This window comes from Vicugna pacos, chromosome 32 (genome assembly GCF_048564905.1).
Source record: "Vicugna pacos chromosome 32, VicPac4, whole genome shotgun sequence".
Taxonomy (NCBI): domain Eukaryota; kingdom Metazoa; phylum Chordata; class Mammalia; order Artiodactyla; family Camelidae; genus Vicugna; species Vicugna pacos.
This window is the reverse complement of record NC_133018.1, coordinates 18,142,737-18,159,790: the sequence shown is the minus strand read 5'-3', so window position 1 is coordinate 18,159,790 and position 17,054 is coordinate 18,142,737. Positions and strand designations below refer to the sequence as shown.

Below are 17,054 nucleotides of genomic sequence, written 5' to 3'. Positions count from 1 at the left end.
AGCAAGGTGCTGTGGTCCTTGGTTTGAGTACTGATGTTTGACTTATATGGTGACCCTCAAGATTTACAGATTTGCTGAGGGTCTGGAATACTGAGGTGGAAGGCACCTTTTTAGAGGAAAGGTATACTTCCTTTCCGTGACGCATCCCTTACACAAAAAGATGAAAGCGTACAAACGCTCAGTCAACTAAAGAACTCCCGCGCTTCCCCCACCTTAACTCCAGGATCATGGATCTGCCCGCCCCGCTCTCCCGAAGCTATTCGGGCAGTGTCCGGACTGCTCGGAGGGGGCTAGAATCCGGCGTCAGCCTCTTCACCAACATCGCCCGGCCTGACGCACGCGGGCTGTCAGGGGAGGGGAAACGGGGAAGCTTCTGCACATAGCTCGCCGTCTGGGCACCGGGGAGGAGATGTCCTGCCAGGGTCCAGTGTCCGACTGGACGGAATGCAGCTCTTCCGCAGAGCCGCCTGCAGTGGCCAGGACCGAGGGTGGCAGCGGCGGGTGAGGCTGCGGGACCCTGAGGGGTTAGGGAGGACGGCGACCAGCTCCGCCGGATCGTGATCCCCGTGTAGAGGAGGGGATGGGAGCTGGCTGCTCCGATGGACTGGACCCCAGTGCACTGAAGTGAGAGGAAGGGAGAACCTTTGTTGTGGCCAGGATGGGAAATATGGAAACAGACTCACAGTTTAGAAGGGCTTCTGAGGGAAGCTTAGGGGAGGGTTGGTGCAATGACTGACTGGCTAAACGCTGTTGACTGCAACAGTCGCCTGGGTGCCTCTTTCTGCCCTTAGGGGACGCTGCGATATCTGCTGGAAATTTTGCGGTTTAACCACAGTACTTCCACAAAAAGGGATCGAGGGAGGGAGGTGGGACGGGGGTCGGGGACCACAGGAAAGGAGGGCTTCCAAGTCAGTAAATCATTTCCCTGTGTGTGATATTAGCCACCTTTTCCTCAAATTGGGATTCATAATCGCCAATGAGACAGATGACTGTGAATGTTAGAGGTACCTTGATTTTGACATTTTCTTCACTCAGAAGTCCTTTCTTCATAAATCCATTTCACTTTGAGCAGGTTTTTACTATTATTTCCTGGATTGCTGAAGTCACTGCTGGAGGCAGTACCTCGTCATCCCTTTCAACAGTTAGCCCTCAAAGTGAAAACAGCCCGGTGTTGCTTTCCAGCCCACAGTCATGACTCCTGCTGCACCCATGACCACTGTAAAAATATATATATAGATTTGGTGGATTTGCAACTTCTAAAGATGGAACGAGGTCTTGTGTTTCTTTTTTTGTTCATCACAGTGCTCGGCAAAGTTCTGAATCCTAGTATATCAAGGGATCAATGATCTCTTGGTCATTAAATAAATTGCGGGAAGAGGAAACCGAGAGTGTTTTGTCTTAATTTGAGAAAAGAAAAAAATGAGCTTGTACAAAATTAGAAACATTCTAGACCAATTTATCAGTTCCAGTACACCTTAAATTACATACAACAAATAACATTTCCTTATTAAAATTAAAGGAAGAGACTATCATGGATAGTACAAGAAGCCCAAACTATTTTATTGAGCTCAATGTAGAAATTAGATTAGGCGACTATAAAGTAAGGCCAAAACTGGCTTAAAGTAAGTCGTTTGTAGTATGGGAAAAAATCTCAGATAACCTACTTTGAAAAAGCCTAGAGTCATTAAGTTATAACCAGAATTATAGGAGAAAATTTGAAAGACATTATGTTTGACTGAGACATGAAAAGTAAAAAGCACATGCAATACTGTCGTTTTTTCACTTAAAATACTTTCTTCGATGCTTATAAAGCTGTCAATTGTTAATATATTCTTCACATTCTTTTTTTTTTTAAAAAAACAGATCAGCTGAACATTCTTATTACCAGAGTTCCAAAGGTACTGGTGAGTAGAACATATAAAGCAGATAATACCTATATAATATGGCTCAGAGAAGCCAATTTTGCTATAACTACTTATACAGTGGAATTTTTAAAATAGTCTTTATTAGCATCCTTGGTAAACTCAGTCTTTAAGATTTTCAAAGAACAACCCAGCAGGTTCTTTGTCTCCTGTTAAGATATCTCACATCAAAAGAGTACTTCAAAATAGCAATGAATCTGAAAACAACTGTGTTTATAACTGATATAAAGCTGGGGTTTATACACAGATTGAAGGAAAAAGTTCTAAACTGTACAAATTCAAAGAACATAAAATATTTCTCAGTGCTGCTATTTTTCTCTCAGTTGAAATAAAGGACAGAGCTGCTGGAGGTAAAAGGTTAAGACAGGCCTCCAAAGACCTCTCACTAATTTTTTGCAGGGGAACAATTTCAATCAAGTGATGTATAAACCTGAATTCACTTTGCTTTTCCTTGGAAAATGCATAGTCCTTACTGTTGCCTAGGAAAAATACACATATCTGTATGTGTATACATACATATTACTATTTTTATACATAAAAAAATAGATATATGTATATACATTATGTGGTTGTTTTAGAATGGAATTGCCGAGTCGTGTGGCAATTCTGCTTGACTCTTTGAGGAACCACCACATTTATTCTGCAGCAACTGCACCATTTTATATTCCCACCAGCAAAGGGCAGGGGTCCAGTTTCTCCACATCCTAGCTAACACTTGCTTTCCAGTTTTTTGGGGGGTTTTTTGATGATAGTCATCCTTATGGGTATAAAGTGATGTCTCATTGTGATTCTGATTTGCATTTCCCTAATGAATAGTGATAGTGAGCATCTTTTCATGTGTTTATTAGCCATTTGTTTATCTTTGGAGACATCCAAAGTCTATTCAAGTCCTTTGGCATTTTCAATTGGGTTGTTTGTTGCATTTAACTATTACTTTTAAATGTTTCATTTTCCATAAAGAAATGCTATCAACCTTTTGAGGAACTAAATTTTAGTCCAGGATATAATACACACCTTAGAATTATTGATTAACAGGGACACACAAAAAAGATATTCTTAAACAATTATCCCACATTTATGAGATGAACAACTTTTAAAATGTTGAACTGGTGTTCATTTTATTATTACATACTCCAAATTATGTTTTAAGGAACATAATAACAATTTCTGGATGATTTTTTTGCTAGTCCTTCAGTGTGCAAATATAACTCTTAAAGAGGGTTATATGGCGAGGAGAGCAAGAGTTATTTTATTTTTTTAGTTGAAGTATAGTTGATTTACAATGTTGTATTAGGTGTACAGCATAGTGATTCAGTTATACATATATATATTCTTTTCCATATTATTTTTCATTATAGGTTATTACAAGCTATTGAATATAGTTCCCTGTGCTAAACAGACCTTATTGTTTAGCTATTTTATGTATAGTAGTTTGTATCTCTAATTCCAAACTCCTAATTTCTCTCTCTCCATCTTTCCCGTTTAATAACCATAAGTTTGTTTTCTATGTCTGTCAGTCTGTTTCTGTTTTGTATATAAGTTCATTTGTGTCATTTTTTCAGATTCCACAGATAAGTGATATACTTGTCTTTCTCTGTCTGACTTACTTCACTCAGTATGATAAGAGTTATTTCTTGATTAAATTTTGCCAGATATTGTTTTTCCCTAAACTGTTACTGAAGTTTCTCAATGTATCTGAAACTAAAAACTACTTCCTATTCTTCTGGTGTAAAGGAAAAGCCCAGCTGGGCTAACAAGCTAAGTCACAAATCTAAGTGCAACAAGTGTCGGATTACTGATCTGAGTTCTGCTGGGCTAACTCATAAATCTGAAGTTTAGTGTCAGTCTATTGGGCTAACGAGCTCAGTCACAAATCTAAGTGTGATAAGTGTCGGTTTACTGATATAAGTTCTGCCGGGCTAACTTGTAAATCTAAAGTTTAGTGTCAGTTTACTGGGCTAACAAGCTAACTCGTAAATCCAAGCTCAACAAGTGTCAGTAACGTGATCTGTTCCAAATTGATAAGCTCCAGTGTACTGATTCCTTGCTTTTTGTTGTTTGAACCTTATTGGCTAATAGCCCCATACTTGTAATTAACCCTATAAAACCTCATGTGCACGTCTTGGAGGTGCTCAGAGCTTCGGAGCAGAAGCCCCTCTGAGCCCGCCGGCGTAATAAATCTGAGTGCTCCAACCCTCCGAGTGGTGCTTGTTTCTTGGCTGGCCTGTCATTTCCGTAACACTGGGAATATGTCTCAACTTTAATTTGTATTAAAAGACTATTATTTTCATCTACCCACATCAGTATTTAAAATAATGAAATAACTGAAGTTTTGTAAAAATAAGTTTTAGTTAACGTCTGAAAAGCTCTTCATTTTAACACTGCCTCATTAAAGGGGTAAAATGTGTGTTATTCTATCAAGTCTAATACAGAATAAAATTTTAAAACAACATACTGAAGTCAAATGAATGATAAAACATTTTTGAAACTCTTTAAAACACAAATACCTCATGTATGTTCCTGTTTAGTATGGTCTGACATAATAAACCAAAAAAGTAAGTTTCTATCAACGGTTTGCATTGCAGTTGTGTTCAAAATAATAAAGCCCATATGTAATTTTATATATATATAGTAAATATTTATAAATGTCTTAGATTTTTGTGTGTTCTGAAAACAAATGGCATATCATAAAAATCTCTTCAGATTTAACAGTCTGACTCATACCACTACTCCAGGATAATCACTGAAACATGTAGACCTTAATAGAGCTTAATTATTTGTTAAACTGGTCTTTGCTTGTGAAATTCACATAATTCCTTCCCTACAGATAGAATCAAAGATGGACACAAAGTGAACTCACATGTAGTCAAGCTGCAAGAGTTATGGAAAACTCCTCAAATTCAAACAGTTCACATCCCTAAATCAATGACTGAGGAGTCATTTCTAAAGGTATGCTAACTAAATGCTAATAGTTTATTTAAATACCAATAGTCTTTGTATTCAGAGCTGAACTTTGTATTGAAGATAAGCTACTTAGAGGGTAAGGCACTGCAGAAGACAAGGTACACCCAGCATAATGTCTAGGAATTCATGAATATCTGTTGGGTAAACTCATTAATGAATTCAAGGGTTTTATCTTTATAGATTCCCTATCATAAGACTTCTTTCAGGGCTTTATGATACTTCAGATCTGATGTACCTTTACTCAAGAAGCTTAATGCCCCAAAGCACAAAGATGCTTGAGGAAAGTTCCACTCTAGAGATGGAAACCCAGCCTCATAAAGATTTTGCTCAGGGACTGTAAAATTAGAAGTAAAGAAAATGGCTATATTTTATAACTGTTGACCAGCATTACCCATTAAAAATCACAGCTGCCAGAAGCAGCTTCTCAGAAGCAATGCAATGTAGGGTTACTATAGATTTGTACAAAATGGTAAATTTTTCTGGCCAAAATTTTGAATTTTCTCTTAATTTATTACCTATTCAGTTCAGTAAATCTTGTGTGTGTATATACACATGCATATATAATGGAATCTCGTATTTTAGGTGAGCGTCAATTTCTAAAATCACCAAGTCCTGTGAAAATCTTAGTCAAAATTACTTGTATCAGAGACCAACAGACTATCTCTCAATCTGTCCAACACAAGACACTTAGTTGTTCTTCTGGTGCTAGAAAGACTGTTTCTTTAGTTAAGACTAAGTAGAGTAATTGGGTTGCTTCTAGGTACCACTCATGAGGTACCCCACATCATATTCAGAAGGCAAGATGCCCTCACTGAGAGGCACATGAGAACTAAGGCTTTTGACAGAACAGCAGATTCACACTTTCCTTATTCTTCTAGTGCAGTGGTTCTCAAACCTCAGTGGGGATATGAATCACTTGAGTGGAGATGGCAAGCAGTCACTTGTACTATTGAAATGGCCATTTCTTTCTCTCGCCAAATTAACACAGCTGAATTTCCCTAAGTAAAATGTACAGATAGTAAACTCTCCTTTCAGGTACAGATTATTGCCAGCTTCTGTTGTACAATGCACCCTATAATTCTTGTTGTGTCTTACAGCATTCCGACCTCACCATAGGCCAGAAGCGTTACCTGTGCAGCATTGCTAAGATCTATAATGCAAATTATCTGAGGACGTTAATGAAGAGGCAGTATATGCATGTGATCCAGCGCAGCTCACAAAAGCCAGGCAAGTGCAGCTCCAGGTAGTTTTTTACCAGTTTTCATGAGAAACAAGAGGGTCTTCTAACAGAGGTGATTTGTATGACAGGTGTCCTAACTCATCACAGGAGCCACCTCAGCTCTCGTCACTCAGAGAAACAGCATTTCCCTTGCACTACTTGGCGACATCAACTGGAGAGAGAGGACTCAGGGCCTTCTAACACCACAGCTGCATCTGCACCTGAGATGATCATACCGCATTCCCTTTGGCGACCAGTTAGAAACAGAGAAGGGTCTGTTTCCTATTGTTTAAGAGAAAAATGTACCGCTAACTTTATATGAAGGGTAACTAAATGATACATGTGTTCTCTAATTTGTTCACTTTGTTAAATTCGGAATAGGTTGGACAAAAAGCACAAAAAGGTGCTATCTTACGGTCTCTACTGAGCAGACTGGGATATGCTACTGCTTTTAGAATTTTGTGGAACTGTAAAAATTTCAATAACCTAGAGACATGGAAGACTGCCTTTTTCAATGATTCCCACTCAAATTCAAAATAATACAAACAATTCCAAAAGGAGAAGCATATGGTTGCTTCTGCACAGAAGAATACTATGAACAAAAAAGGAAAAAAAGAGATTAAGAATAATCAACCTGCACTACAATTGTAGCTTTGCATTTCAGTGTTAATAAGTCTCAGGAGAATTCAGGGGCCAAAAGGGTCTCTTTGGTGATGCAGGCAGCTTAATAAAAAGAATTTTTATGGTCTTCCACATGCATTAGGCAGCTGTTCACTTTGCTGGTTCCAATTAAGATTCTTATCTTTCTTACAGTTTAAAAACTGGATATGCATCTAAAACAAGATGTAAGTCACTGAAGATTTTTAAAAAACCAGGCAGACTGTTAATGCAATCAGGTAAATGTGGAATTTTAAAAGTATGCATCTTTAAAGATGTTATGCTTATGTAAAATGACTATAACTCAATTAAAAAATGTTAAAAAAAGTTATGCTTAAAAATATTAACCCCAATATAGTTCCATTTCTATTACGGAATACATTTTTTAAAATTTAGAATGTAATTTGCTTATATTGCTCCAAACAAAACTAAACATGAAATCAATTTCTGCTTTCACTTAAAAGCACACACTGCTCAAGGAAGTAAGGTTCAAGAAGGTATTTCTAATTCTAAATATATTTATAATATCAAGGCCAGAGTCTTAACAGAGAATGAAATTTGTCAGAACCCAGGGCCACAAATACGATTTTTTTCAATCTATAGCACTTTTAATGATAGTGCCATTTTTGAATGGACAACTTATTTTGTATAGCAAAAACAGTTTACAAAGGGCTATATACCATTTTGTTTAATGTTCAACAACCAGTGGAAACAAGCCAACCAAGTGATATTATCAACATTTTACAGAGCAACTTAGACAAATCCAGACTTGGGAAGGATCAGCATAAAGGATTCTTCTGCAAGTAAGGAATAGCACAAAATGAAAAAGGCAAAACAGGAAGATGAAATTCTCACAAATATCCCTCATAATTGATGAAGTGGAAAAGGATTAAGTGGAAGTTAAACAATTTCCTAGTATTACCACAGTGAGTAGGGAAGTGCATAGCAAGCAGGCAAGTTAGGCCTTCTGAACTCATATCCCATTGCTGTGTGACAGCACCACCCAGCTCTGCTGTAAATACAATACCATGTCCATCCAAGAAATGAGGGAAATGGCAAGGGAAGGTAAGTCTGGTTCTTAAAAGAACAGCTGGAGGAAACCCCAGGAAGAGGAAAATTCCCTGTGGTCCCCAAGAGAAAAGAAATGAGAAGGAACTTAAGGAAAATGGAGAATGCTGAAGCTGTAACTTCCCCCAGCCAAAAGATTTTGAAGAGCAATGGGAAAACAGGCTTTAGTAATAGAGAACTGCTATACAACAACTTGCCCAGAATATGGCATTGGGCATTGGAAGGCAAAGTAATTAAATTTTGAAAATTGCAGGCAATTTGTTTTTGCTAAAGGCTTATTAATAAGATAGGTCATTTTGAAGGTTGTTCTTATATACAAATCTCAATTTTCAGGATGAAATACAACTTTATTTCCAAAACATATTATAATCTCTTATTTTTCCTCCAGTTTCTACAAGTGATTCTGAATCTTACATGAATGAAGAAAAAAAGGAAGAAGATTTACTAAATAAGTACTTGCAATCAATGTCAATTGAAGAACAGGGAGAACATCTGATGTTAACTTGACAATCCTGTCTTGTGTATTGATGTGCCAAAAGGGGGGAGAAGGGGTTGTGAATTGTCTTCTCTATACATTTAGGATAATACTGTTATTCACCTTTAAGTCATTAAGTAATTTTGGTTTGTTCAGAAACTTTTACAACAGTGTAATTGGTGTGATGTCGTTCTGTCTACCAATGATATCTGTGTAATAAAATTTACGTGAAATACATTTCTAGCTAGGTAACAATTAAAATTTTCCTCATCACCTAAAATGTAATTATTTTTCTTTATATCTGATAAATACATTGTATAATTCTTTCTCTGTTTACACTAATTCCTAAAATAGCAACATTAGAACATCCTACAAGTATTTTCTTGTTCAGGCTTAGGAAAACTCTGAAACACCCCAATATAGAATAGAATCTGATAGCGATAACACCCTGGCTTGCAGAGAAAGTGCTTAATAATATTTGCTGCTTAGATACAACTTAAGAATGGAAATAGCAGTTTGCCCTATTTTTTGAAAATTGCCACACAAACACTTGGACTCTCAAACTAGATTAAGTTGGGAGTAGTGGCACTAATGAAAGGATTCTTCACATTGCATATTCACTCTAGTGTGCTTCCCTCCTGAACATTAGTGTTTTTAAATTTTATTTTAAAAATTTATTTTATTTTGAGGTATAGTTGATGTAAAATATTATACAGGTTTCAGGCTTATTTTATGCATAATAGTACCTCCTAATCCCTACCCCAGTTGTGCCCCTTCCCTTTCCCTTTTACCACTGGTAACTACTAGTTTGTTCTCAGTATCTGTTTCTTGTTATATTCACTGTTTTTTAGATTCCACGTAAGTGATATACTTATTTCACTTAGCGTAATACCCTCCAAGTCCATCTATGCTGTTGCAAATGGCAAAATTTCATTCTTTTTTATGCTTAAGCAGTGTTCAGTTGTATATATACACCACACCTTCCTTATCCAGTCATCTGCTGATACTTAGGTTGCTTCCATGTCTTGGCAATTGTAAATAGTGCTACTATGAAAAGGGGCACATATTTTTTTTTTGAATTAAACATCAGTGTAATAAGATTTTAAAGTTTTTTGTTAAAACTTAAAATAGCATTTAAAAGTAATAGTCTGAAGAACTGCTGATGATTTAATATGTGAATATGGTATATTATTTAGAAAATAAAACCTGAGTCCAAAATTATGACCCAGAATGTTGTAACAAGGGAGAGAGCTCTGAAAGTTCACCTCATCTACCTCAACACTATAGTACTTGTCTGCAGCTTCATTTGGCCTCTCATTTTCACGATTTTTAAAAATTAGAACACAGCTTATCAAGAAAGTATAAATGAAAGGTAACTGTTTATTACTGGGGAAGAGAAAAAAGTATACAAGAAAGTCTAGATTCTTTCTCCTCATGCACTACTTTTGTAATAAAGTTCCAAATATCAACTATGAAGATATTTACAAGGATAAATTTTTCTTAACATGTGACCATTTACTGCGTGGTGGACATTTTTTCATAGAAACCATATACTTAAACTAAATATAATCTTATAGTTTACAAGAAGCTTAGAACATTGTATTAACAGAAGATGATATTATAAAAGTGATACAACTTGGTGGCTCTTAAATGTTTAATTACGTGATTTAAACAGGGGAATGAAAAAAAACAAAAAAACAACCCAACAGAAAAAATCATCAAGACAGGCCTGGCTTTAAGATTTTTTGTATTCGATTCGTTCTACTTTCACATCATCTCCAATTAGCTGATACACATAAGTCACAACTGTAGAAGCCTGGATATCCATCAACACAAATGAAGGAATAATGTTTCTGGAAGAAAATATAAATAATGTCAGTGTTTTGTACTAAAAAAGAAGTAACACTAAAAATCTTAATTTGGGATGACAATTCAAATTCAAGGAGAGATCTGGTTGTTAGACATATTAAAAAGAAAAATCACCATAAAAAAACTGAATTTTGTGAAATGTCACATGTGCAATTATTAACTTTATAAAACTCCAGAATTCCCAAACTCCATACTACTCACGTTTCCAAGGCATTATATGCTCCAGTGGCAGAACCTGGGTTAATGTAGAATTTATTTTCATGCTCAAATGCTTCAAATTTGTGTGTGTGTCCCGAGATAAGAATGTCCACATCAAACTGCCTCTGCAACAGGGCTAAGCTGGCCATATCTCCCCATGGAATAACTTGATGTCCATGGATCAAACCAATTTTGAATTGCCCGACAGTCACAACTTTCTGTTCTGGATAATTCAGATTCTAAAATATGAAACAGACACAAGAAAAAATATTTTAGAGATACTGATGTTTAAAAAACAATCAAAAATATTCATTCTCACTGGGTGTTTTGATACAGTGCTCCACAACCAACGCATTTATTAAATGTTTGCTTTCTTCTCAGTCTCTAAGGCTGCAACTGTGCTCAAAACATAACTTCAGGTAAACTGGAATTTATCAGGCAATTGCTTTACTGTGTTTATTTTTATAGGATGTGTGTTCTTTTGGGCTTGCCTGCTTGCTGTAGAGAAAAATTATTCCAAATCTGTGTTTCCTCTAAGAATACTAAGAACATGACCTGTAAGCTAGGATGTGTTCAAATTATATTCCAGGCTTTAACAGTTTTACAGACAGCTTAAAATAATAACGATAGTTGACACTTACATAGCATCTAGTATAAGCCAGGCACCATTCTAAGGGGATTTATAAATATCAACCTATCTAACACTTAGAAACAATCCTAAAAGGTAGGTTCTATTATGACTTTCATTTTATGGATGAGGAAACTGAGGCACAGAGAGGTTAATTAACTTGCCTAAGGTCATATGTTATTAGGAGTTTGAGCCAAGATCCAAATCCTGATAGTATGGCTCCAGGGTCTGTAAATTTAGCAACTGAGAAGCGAAAACTTTTAATTCTTGCTACTGAAACTTATCTTTAGCATATTATAAACAGAAACACAAATATATTTTTAACAAACCAAAACTATATTCTAAAATATTGACAACATGTTTACCCCTTCCCTTCTCATCCTTCTACCCTGTCTTTCATCTTCATGCCACCTCTAGTTTATCCAAACTTAACACTAAAAAAACAAAACAAAACACAGTGCCATTCATTCTGGTATAAAGGAACCCCACTGTCCACTAAAAGAGCACCAATGAAGTTAAATAATTCCTGGAAAGTTTATATTTCCAGAAATACAAAATAAAATTTTCATATTCAAATCATATTTATTATGTTAAATCATACAATGTTAGCACTGACAGTGTCTTAAAAATTATCTATTCCAATCACATTTACATAGTAGGGAACCAACGTCAGAAAGAGAATGTAATTTGCCTAACATCTCATCATTAATTAATGGGCAAAGTTGGAACTCCAGAACTCCTAACTTATTTTTCCTTTAAAGTTAGGTTTACTGAGATATAATTTACATACAGTAAAATTACCCTTTTTAATTGTACAGTTCAAGGAGTTTTGACAAATGCACACAACTGTGTAAGCACTGGCACAAGCAAGATACAGAACAGTTCAATCAGCTCCTCCAAACTCCTTCACGCCTCTTTATAGTTAATCCTTAAGACAGGGAGCCATGGCAGGGTTTTCAGTAGAGAAGTGATGTGATCTCACTTCACCTTAAAAAGATCACCCTGGTTTCTACTTGGAGAACGAATGTGGAGGGAGCAAGGGTAGAATCAGGAAGCTGGAACAGAGTAAAGTGATAGGCTTGGAACAGGATAGCAGAGGTGGTGGTGGTGAAGTTCGCAACAAAAACTTTATAAACTAAATGATAGTACAAATACAGTGACAAAACCACTTTTAGTCTGAATCAATTAAGCTAGAAGTATTTAATATGTTTATTAAGTAATCTAAAATCAGTGATTTTCAAACAGTAAGGGAGGGTATGTATAATTTTATAGTGGAAAACTAAAAAAATAGATCTTAACAGTTGAGCTCTGGTCTAAAAAATAAACCTTATATATATATATAAAAGAATCAAGAAAAGGAAATATCTGTGAAGGGAAATGAAAGTACATCACCTCATCGAAGTCTCCTCTCACAATATGAACATCACCCGCCAGAGTCTTGAGATAATCATAACTTTCTTTAGTGCAAAGGTTTCCAGTGCAGAGGATGTGCTGAATCTTCCCTGGCACCAGCAACTTTTTGAATTTAGCCGGCAAACTATTGCACCGGTGTGGGATGTGCAGGTCTCCTAATACCAACACCAACTTTAAAGTGTCAAGGTGAGAAAAGATGTAATGTTAAACAGGATGTCAAAATAAGATACTCCTTTCCCATTAACTTCCTTTTTAAATTAAACTAACCAGACATTTCAGGACACCAAAGAGAAGTTATTCATACAGTTCCTATCATGACCATTTAAACACACATATGATTCTAAATCAATCTTAAGTTTATTTTGGTCATAAACAGGTGTACATACACTATACAGATAATCATTTTACCAAGAATAAAATCAAGCTTTCTAAAGCAATTCATTTAGAGACTTATAAATTATGCTGAATAAAAAAACTGAAAAATGAAAAATATACTACTAGGCCCTACGGAATGATATGGTAATTCATACTTCTGTAGTTGTAATGTAAAACTTCATATACTAATTCCAGGAACGTTAATAAAAATAACTTAAAATTATAACGACACACAACACTGTAGAATGATTATGAATCAATAAAAAATGTAAAAAAAAATTATAACGACAGAGGAAAAAAGTTAACTCTATAAATTACTAGATTGACAACTATTTGGAAAAAAGTTAACTCTATAAATTGCTAGATTGACAACTATTTGGAAGAACAGTAGCCAAATTTACAATATTTGTTACTTAAAATATTAACTATACATTACAGAAAAATAACAGTCTTGTTTCAAAGAGTTTCAATAGGGCAAATCTGTGCTTCTGAACTATATATAATCTTTATATTCTTTCCTTCATCATTAGAAATCCTCACTGTCAACATTTTTATTGTCCAGATTAAATTGCCTGTGTACTCTTAGTTTAGTTCCCAAACTTAGAGTAACATTTTCATAATCTTCCATATGCATCAGTTTTAAAAAGAGAGAGAGAGAGAAAGATCAGGCAAATAAGTGATGAATTCAGTAGGAGGTAGTTTAGAGCTGGAACATAGTCTCAAATGACAAAAACAAATTTTGTTTTGTTTTTTGACACAAAAAAATTTGCATTTAAGTATAAAATAAAAAAATCTCAATCCTGAAGATTTTTAATTTTAAAATTTCCAGATTTGATATATATACATCAATTAACAGAATACTGTTCAAAAGGTCATTTAAAAATAGCACCTGCCCTCCAAAGGACAAACAGAATCAATTTCTCCATGTTGATTAATACAAACACCTTCATTCTACGACAGGATGTTTTCCACACAGACAACCCATCCATAAATGCACATGCCCTTTAACTAGGTCTAAATAAGGTGTTACTATTCCAAATAAAACATTAAGTATCTAAAACAGGATAAAACAGATAACAGTTTGGCCACCACAGATTTTATAAACTGAAATGAATCAAAATCAAAATGTGTAAAATAATTCAAATTATTCTAAAATAAGCTTCACTCATCTTGCCACAAATACCAAAATGATTACAAAGGAAAGAAAATGTTACCAGGATATAAAGTAACTAAAGTAACACAAGGTTACAAATTAAATTAGTGCATTTTAAAAGAAATTATTAAATAAGCTTTAAAGAGTAGTTTCAACAAGTGTTTGCTCAATGACTTATATTAATTATTTCATTCTAAATCTTAGTGGACAAAACATGTGTAAAATTAAACACCACATAGTTTCCACCCTCATTGGTAAACAATACAAAAGTACCTGGAGATAGAACAATCTTCATCTTTAGAGGGGAATCCCTTCAGATATAGATTGAAGTACATAGTTAATGTGGGAAGCTGGCATTTGAGAAAAAGGTAAAAATAGATTTCTATATTAAAAAAAAAAAACACCTCAAACTCATAAAAGGGTATATGTCTATAACAAGTTGAAAATATTTGGGACTAATAATGAATGAGCTGTTCAATCCAATGTGGTGGAAAGAACATTAGTAAGGCATGGTACTTTATAATGACTGATGACCTAAAGTCTATAATGTACTGTGGATTATGCACAAGTGTGCCCAGACTACTAGCAGTCTAAAGATATAACTATGAATGACCACACAGAAATTATTTCAAATTAGTATCCTTACTAGGACTCTGGTTTCCTGCAGGTGATTAAATTATAGGGGAAATAGTGTCACATAACAAATGTCATACTTTGAGCAGTGTCTTTGCCCAAATTACACACTTTGACAGTTCAGGTTAGACACAGAGTCTTTTAAGACAGCAAAAGATCCTGGAAATGGCAGTCTTGTTAAATTCAAATAAAAACCCAACCTAATCAAAGCATAGGAATTTGGTTACTTCCTACTTGATAGACCATAAAAGGGTGAAATCCCAGTAATCAGCCACCCAATCACCACTGTTAGTAGGAGCTAAGAGAAGAAACTTACTCTGTGCCCAGCCTTAGTGGAATGAAGAAGTTGATTGCAGACAGGGGAGTGAAAAAAAAAAAAGGGTGAAACATGACCAATGTTAAAAGAAAGCAACGAAAAGAAACAAAACCAAAAAAAGAACAAAAACTCATATCAAATGAATATGCAAACAATTGTTAATGATTTCTGAGTGTTATGAAAGAAAATGTTAAAAATCAGCTTTGCTCAAAACAATAACAAAAGAACCATTTGCTGTACTATTAAACACAACACACACACACTTCAAAAATTCTTTGCCCTGTCAATTTTTTCTACTTTTCCTCTTATTCTCCACATTGACTGCCATCCCTTCTGTTTCCTGTTCTATTCAAAAGTTTATAAAACAATTTGGAAAATTCATCAGCAATAGCTTAAATGAAAGCTAACATTTTCTGGATTCTTTAGGCCTATTATTTCTCAAGTATATTGATTTTGATTCTTCTATGGTCAAAATTCTAGTAGCTGGAAAGTCATGCTGCAGCTAGGTCATTATTTTCTACAGAGGATGTAATAACACAGCACTATGACATTATCAAATGATGAAATCACTAACTAAAGATGAAAAAAGCAGACACATTCCTCCAGCTAAAAATGGACTTCCCCACACTTGAATTTGCCCATAAACTCTGGATACTACTGAGTGATGAACATTTCTAGTCTCCATTCCTTTTAGTAAAATGTTTTTAATCATAAAAGAATGGACTACTGCTAATTTTTGCCCAGTTTTTTCTATTTCACATGGAAAGTGACGTTCCAGTACAACTACCCTAAAAAGGTGTTTACCTCTCAAAAAAACTTCAGAAACATGACTATGGAAATGTCAGGTGATTTCATCTTTTCGCAGGATAAGTGTCTGAAAATTATTGTAAACTGGATTACTCTAAACGAGTTTAGAAGCAAAAATCAAACATGGGACTAAAGTCATTAACATATACAAAGAAGCTAAAGCATGTAACATGAATCTTCAGCTGTCACGTCTGCAAGTCACCTTAAAGGCTATGCTTGTCATAATATCCTGCTAGTTTTAAAAATGCAAAAATTTATCAGAGAGAGAAGTCCCTTTTCATCAACACAAATACCAAGATCATCCACAGCTCCTTTTGAAATCGTTCTTAACTTTTAGGGAGCCGAGGGCACCTATGAAAAGCTGACTAGAACTATGAGCCTTCTCCAGTAGCAGCTCCCAAATTTTTATGTAGGAAAGTCTCAGGGGAAGCGACCTAATTGGGGTGAGGGGGTGATGGGCCGGCCTTGGACGAGGCTGGGTCAATCTGATGAACGAGTGAGGTAAAGCTCTCCAAACTACCTCTTGGCGCCAACAATGGCCCTTTAAGGAGAAAAACGTACATACTCGCAAAATTCTCCAATTTCAAGGAGTTCGAAAACCATTAAGGAATCGTACTTTAAATGGTCGCAGCATCCGGAGGAAACAAGAAGTTCCCGAAATTCTACGAGCCAAATCCAGTCCTCTGGGAGCACACCGCCACATTTCAATGGCAGCTGCACGTTATTTCAGGGGCGAAGGGGATAGTTTTTATCCTTTCTCCCTAGATGGCAAACTAAAATGGGACAGGAGATTCTCCTCGCTTCTTCCCGTTTTGCATCCAGAAACCAGCTTTCGCCACATGGGAGTGGCAACTGGTACACGCCAACCAGCGGAAGGTGCTTTTTGCGGGAAAGGAACAGGGAAACGTCTGGAAACGGCGAGGAACCCGTGCCCCTTTCTTGGGAACGCTCGAGATACAGGCCCCAAAGCCTTTCCCGGTTCGGGTATATGGGTCTCGTGACAGAAGGAATAACTAAGAAGGGCCCTTTCTCCCCTCGGACGTCCTCTGGCCCCTGGGGCGGGGGTGCGAGGCCAGGGCTGGCCGCACCCAGAGGTGGCCGCTCTCTTTCCTTCCCTGCCTTTCCCCAGGCCCGGGCCCGAGCCGCGCCCGCCACCGCCTCCAAGATCGCCCAAGCCCTCGCCCAGAGACTCCCAGCGGTTCCTAACGACGCATCACCCCAGCCGAGAGCAGGCCTCGGTCGCCGCAGTTGCCGTTCCTCACCATTCTGTCACTGGGCTCCGCTCAGTCACCACAACCACCGCCGCCCTCTCTTCCTCAGACTCCTCGGCGACCCGCCCACTAGCTCACAACCAATG

The 17,054-nt window shown here is 36.4% G+C and overlaps 2 protein-coding genes across 4 annotated transcripts; one reads left to right on the top strand and one right to left on the bottom strand.

The window, feature by feature from the left end:
* The first annotated feature begins 144 nt into the window (after window positions 1-144).
* FAM216A (family with sequence similarity 216 member A) lies at window positions 145-8,585 on the top strand. 2 transcript variants are annotated; one of them, XM_015239743.3, is made up of 7 exons: window positions 145-501; window positions 1,864-1,898; window positions 4,750-4,871; window positions 5,984-6,113; window positions 6,195-6,378; window positions 6,919-7,001; window positions 8,219-8,585. In XM_015239743.3, exons 1-7 carry the CDS (start codon window positions 410-412, stop codon window positions 8,335-8,337), a joined length of 765 nt encoding a protein of 254 aa, XP_015095229.1. In that variant the 5' UTR covers window positions 145-409; the 3' UTR covers window positions 8,338-8,585. The 2 variants fall into 2 exon arrangements, with proteins under 2 accessions (XP_015095229.1, XP_006204916.1); XM_006204854.3 differs by having other exon boundaries at window positions 146-501; window positions 1,864-1,904.
* A 1,080-nt stretch (window positions 8,586-9,665) lies between these two features.
* Window positions 9,666-17,043, bottom strand: VPS29 (VPS29 retromer complex component). Of its 2 annotated transcripts, XM_072953698.1 has the most exons (5): window positions 16,314-16,865; window positions 14,891-14,902; window positions 12,393-12,584; window positions 10,376-10,611; window positions 9,666-10,158 (listed from the first exon to the last, which is right to left on the bottom strand). In XM_072953698.1, the coding sequence occupies exons 1-5, from the start codon at window positions 16,398-16,400 to the stop codon at window positions 10,041-10,043; spliced, it is 645 nt and encodes a 214-aa protein (XP_072809799.1). In that variant the 5' UTR covers window positions 16,401-16,865; the 3' UTR covers window positions 9,666-10,040. The 2 variants fall into 2 exon arrangements, with proteins under 2 accessions (XP_072809799.1, XP_006204914.1); XM_006204852.3 differs by lacking the exons at window positions 14,891-14,902; window positions 16,314-16,865 and adding an exon at window positions 16,960-17,043.
* Between the last annotated feature and the right edge of the window lie 11 nt (window positions 17,044-17,054).

Excerpts from the sequence above, each read along its gene's own strand:
- FAM216A (XM_006204854.3), top strand. The coding sequence starts at position 410 with ATGTCCTGCCAGGGTCCAGTGTCCGACTGGACGGAATGCAGCTCTTCC. Across the intron at positions 502-1,863 it reads ACCGAGGGTGGCAGCGGCGG|ATCAGCTGAACATTCTTATT; the intron begins GTGAGGCTGCGG and ends TTAAAAAAACAG. Across the intron at positions 7,002-8,218 it reads CAGACTGTTAATGCAATCAG|TTTCTACAAGTGATTCTGAA; the intron begins GTAAATGTGGAA and ends TTTTTCCTCCAG.
- VPS29 (XM_072953698.1), bottom strand. The coding sequence starts at position 16,400 with ATGTGGCGGTGTGCTCCCAGAGGACTGGATTTGGCTCGTAGAATTTCG. Across the intron at positions 10,612-12,392 it reads TGAGAGGAGACTTCGATGAG|AATCTGAATTATCCAGAACA; the intron begins GTGATGTACTTT and ends TTCATATTTTAG. Across the intron at positions 10,159-10,375 it reads GCATATAATGCCTTGGAAAC|AAACATTATTCCTTCATTTG; the intron begins GTGAGTAGTATG and ends ATTTTCTTCCAG.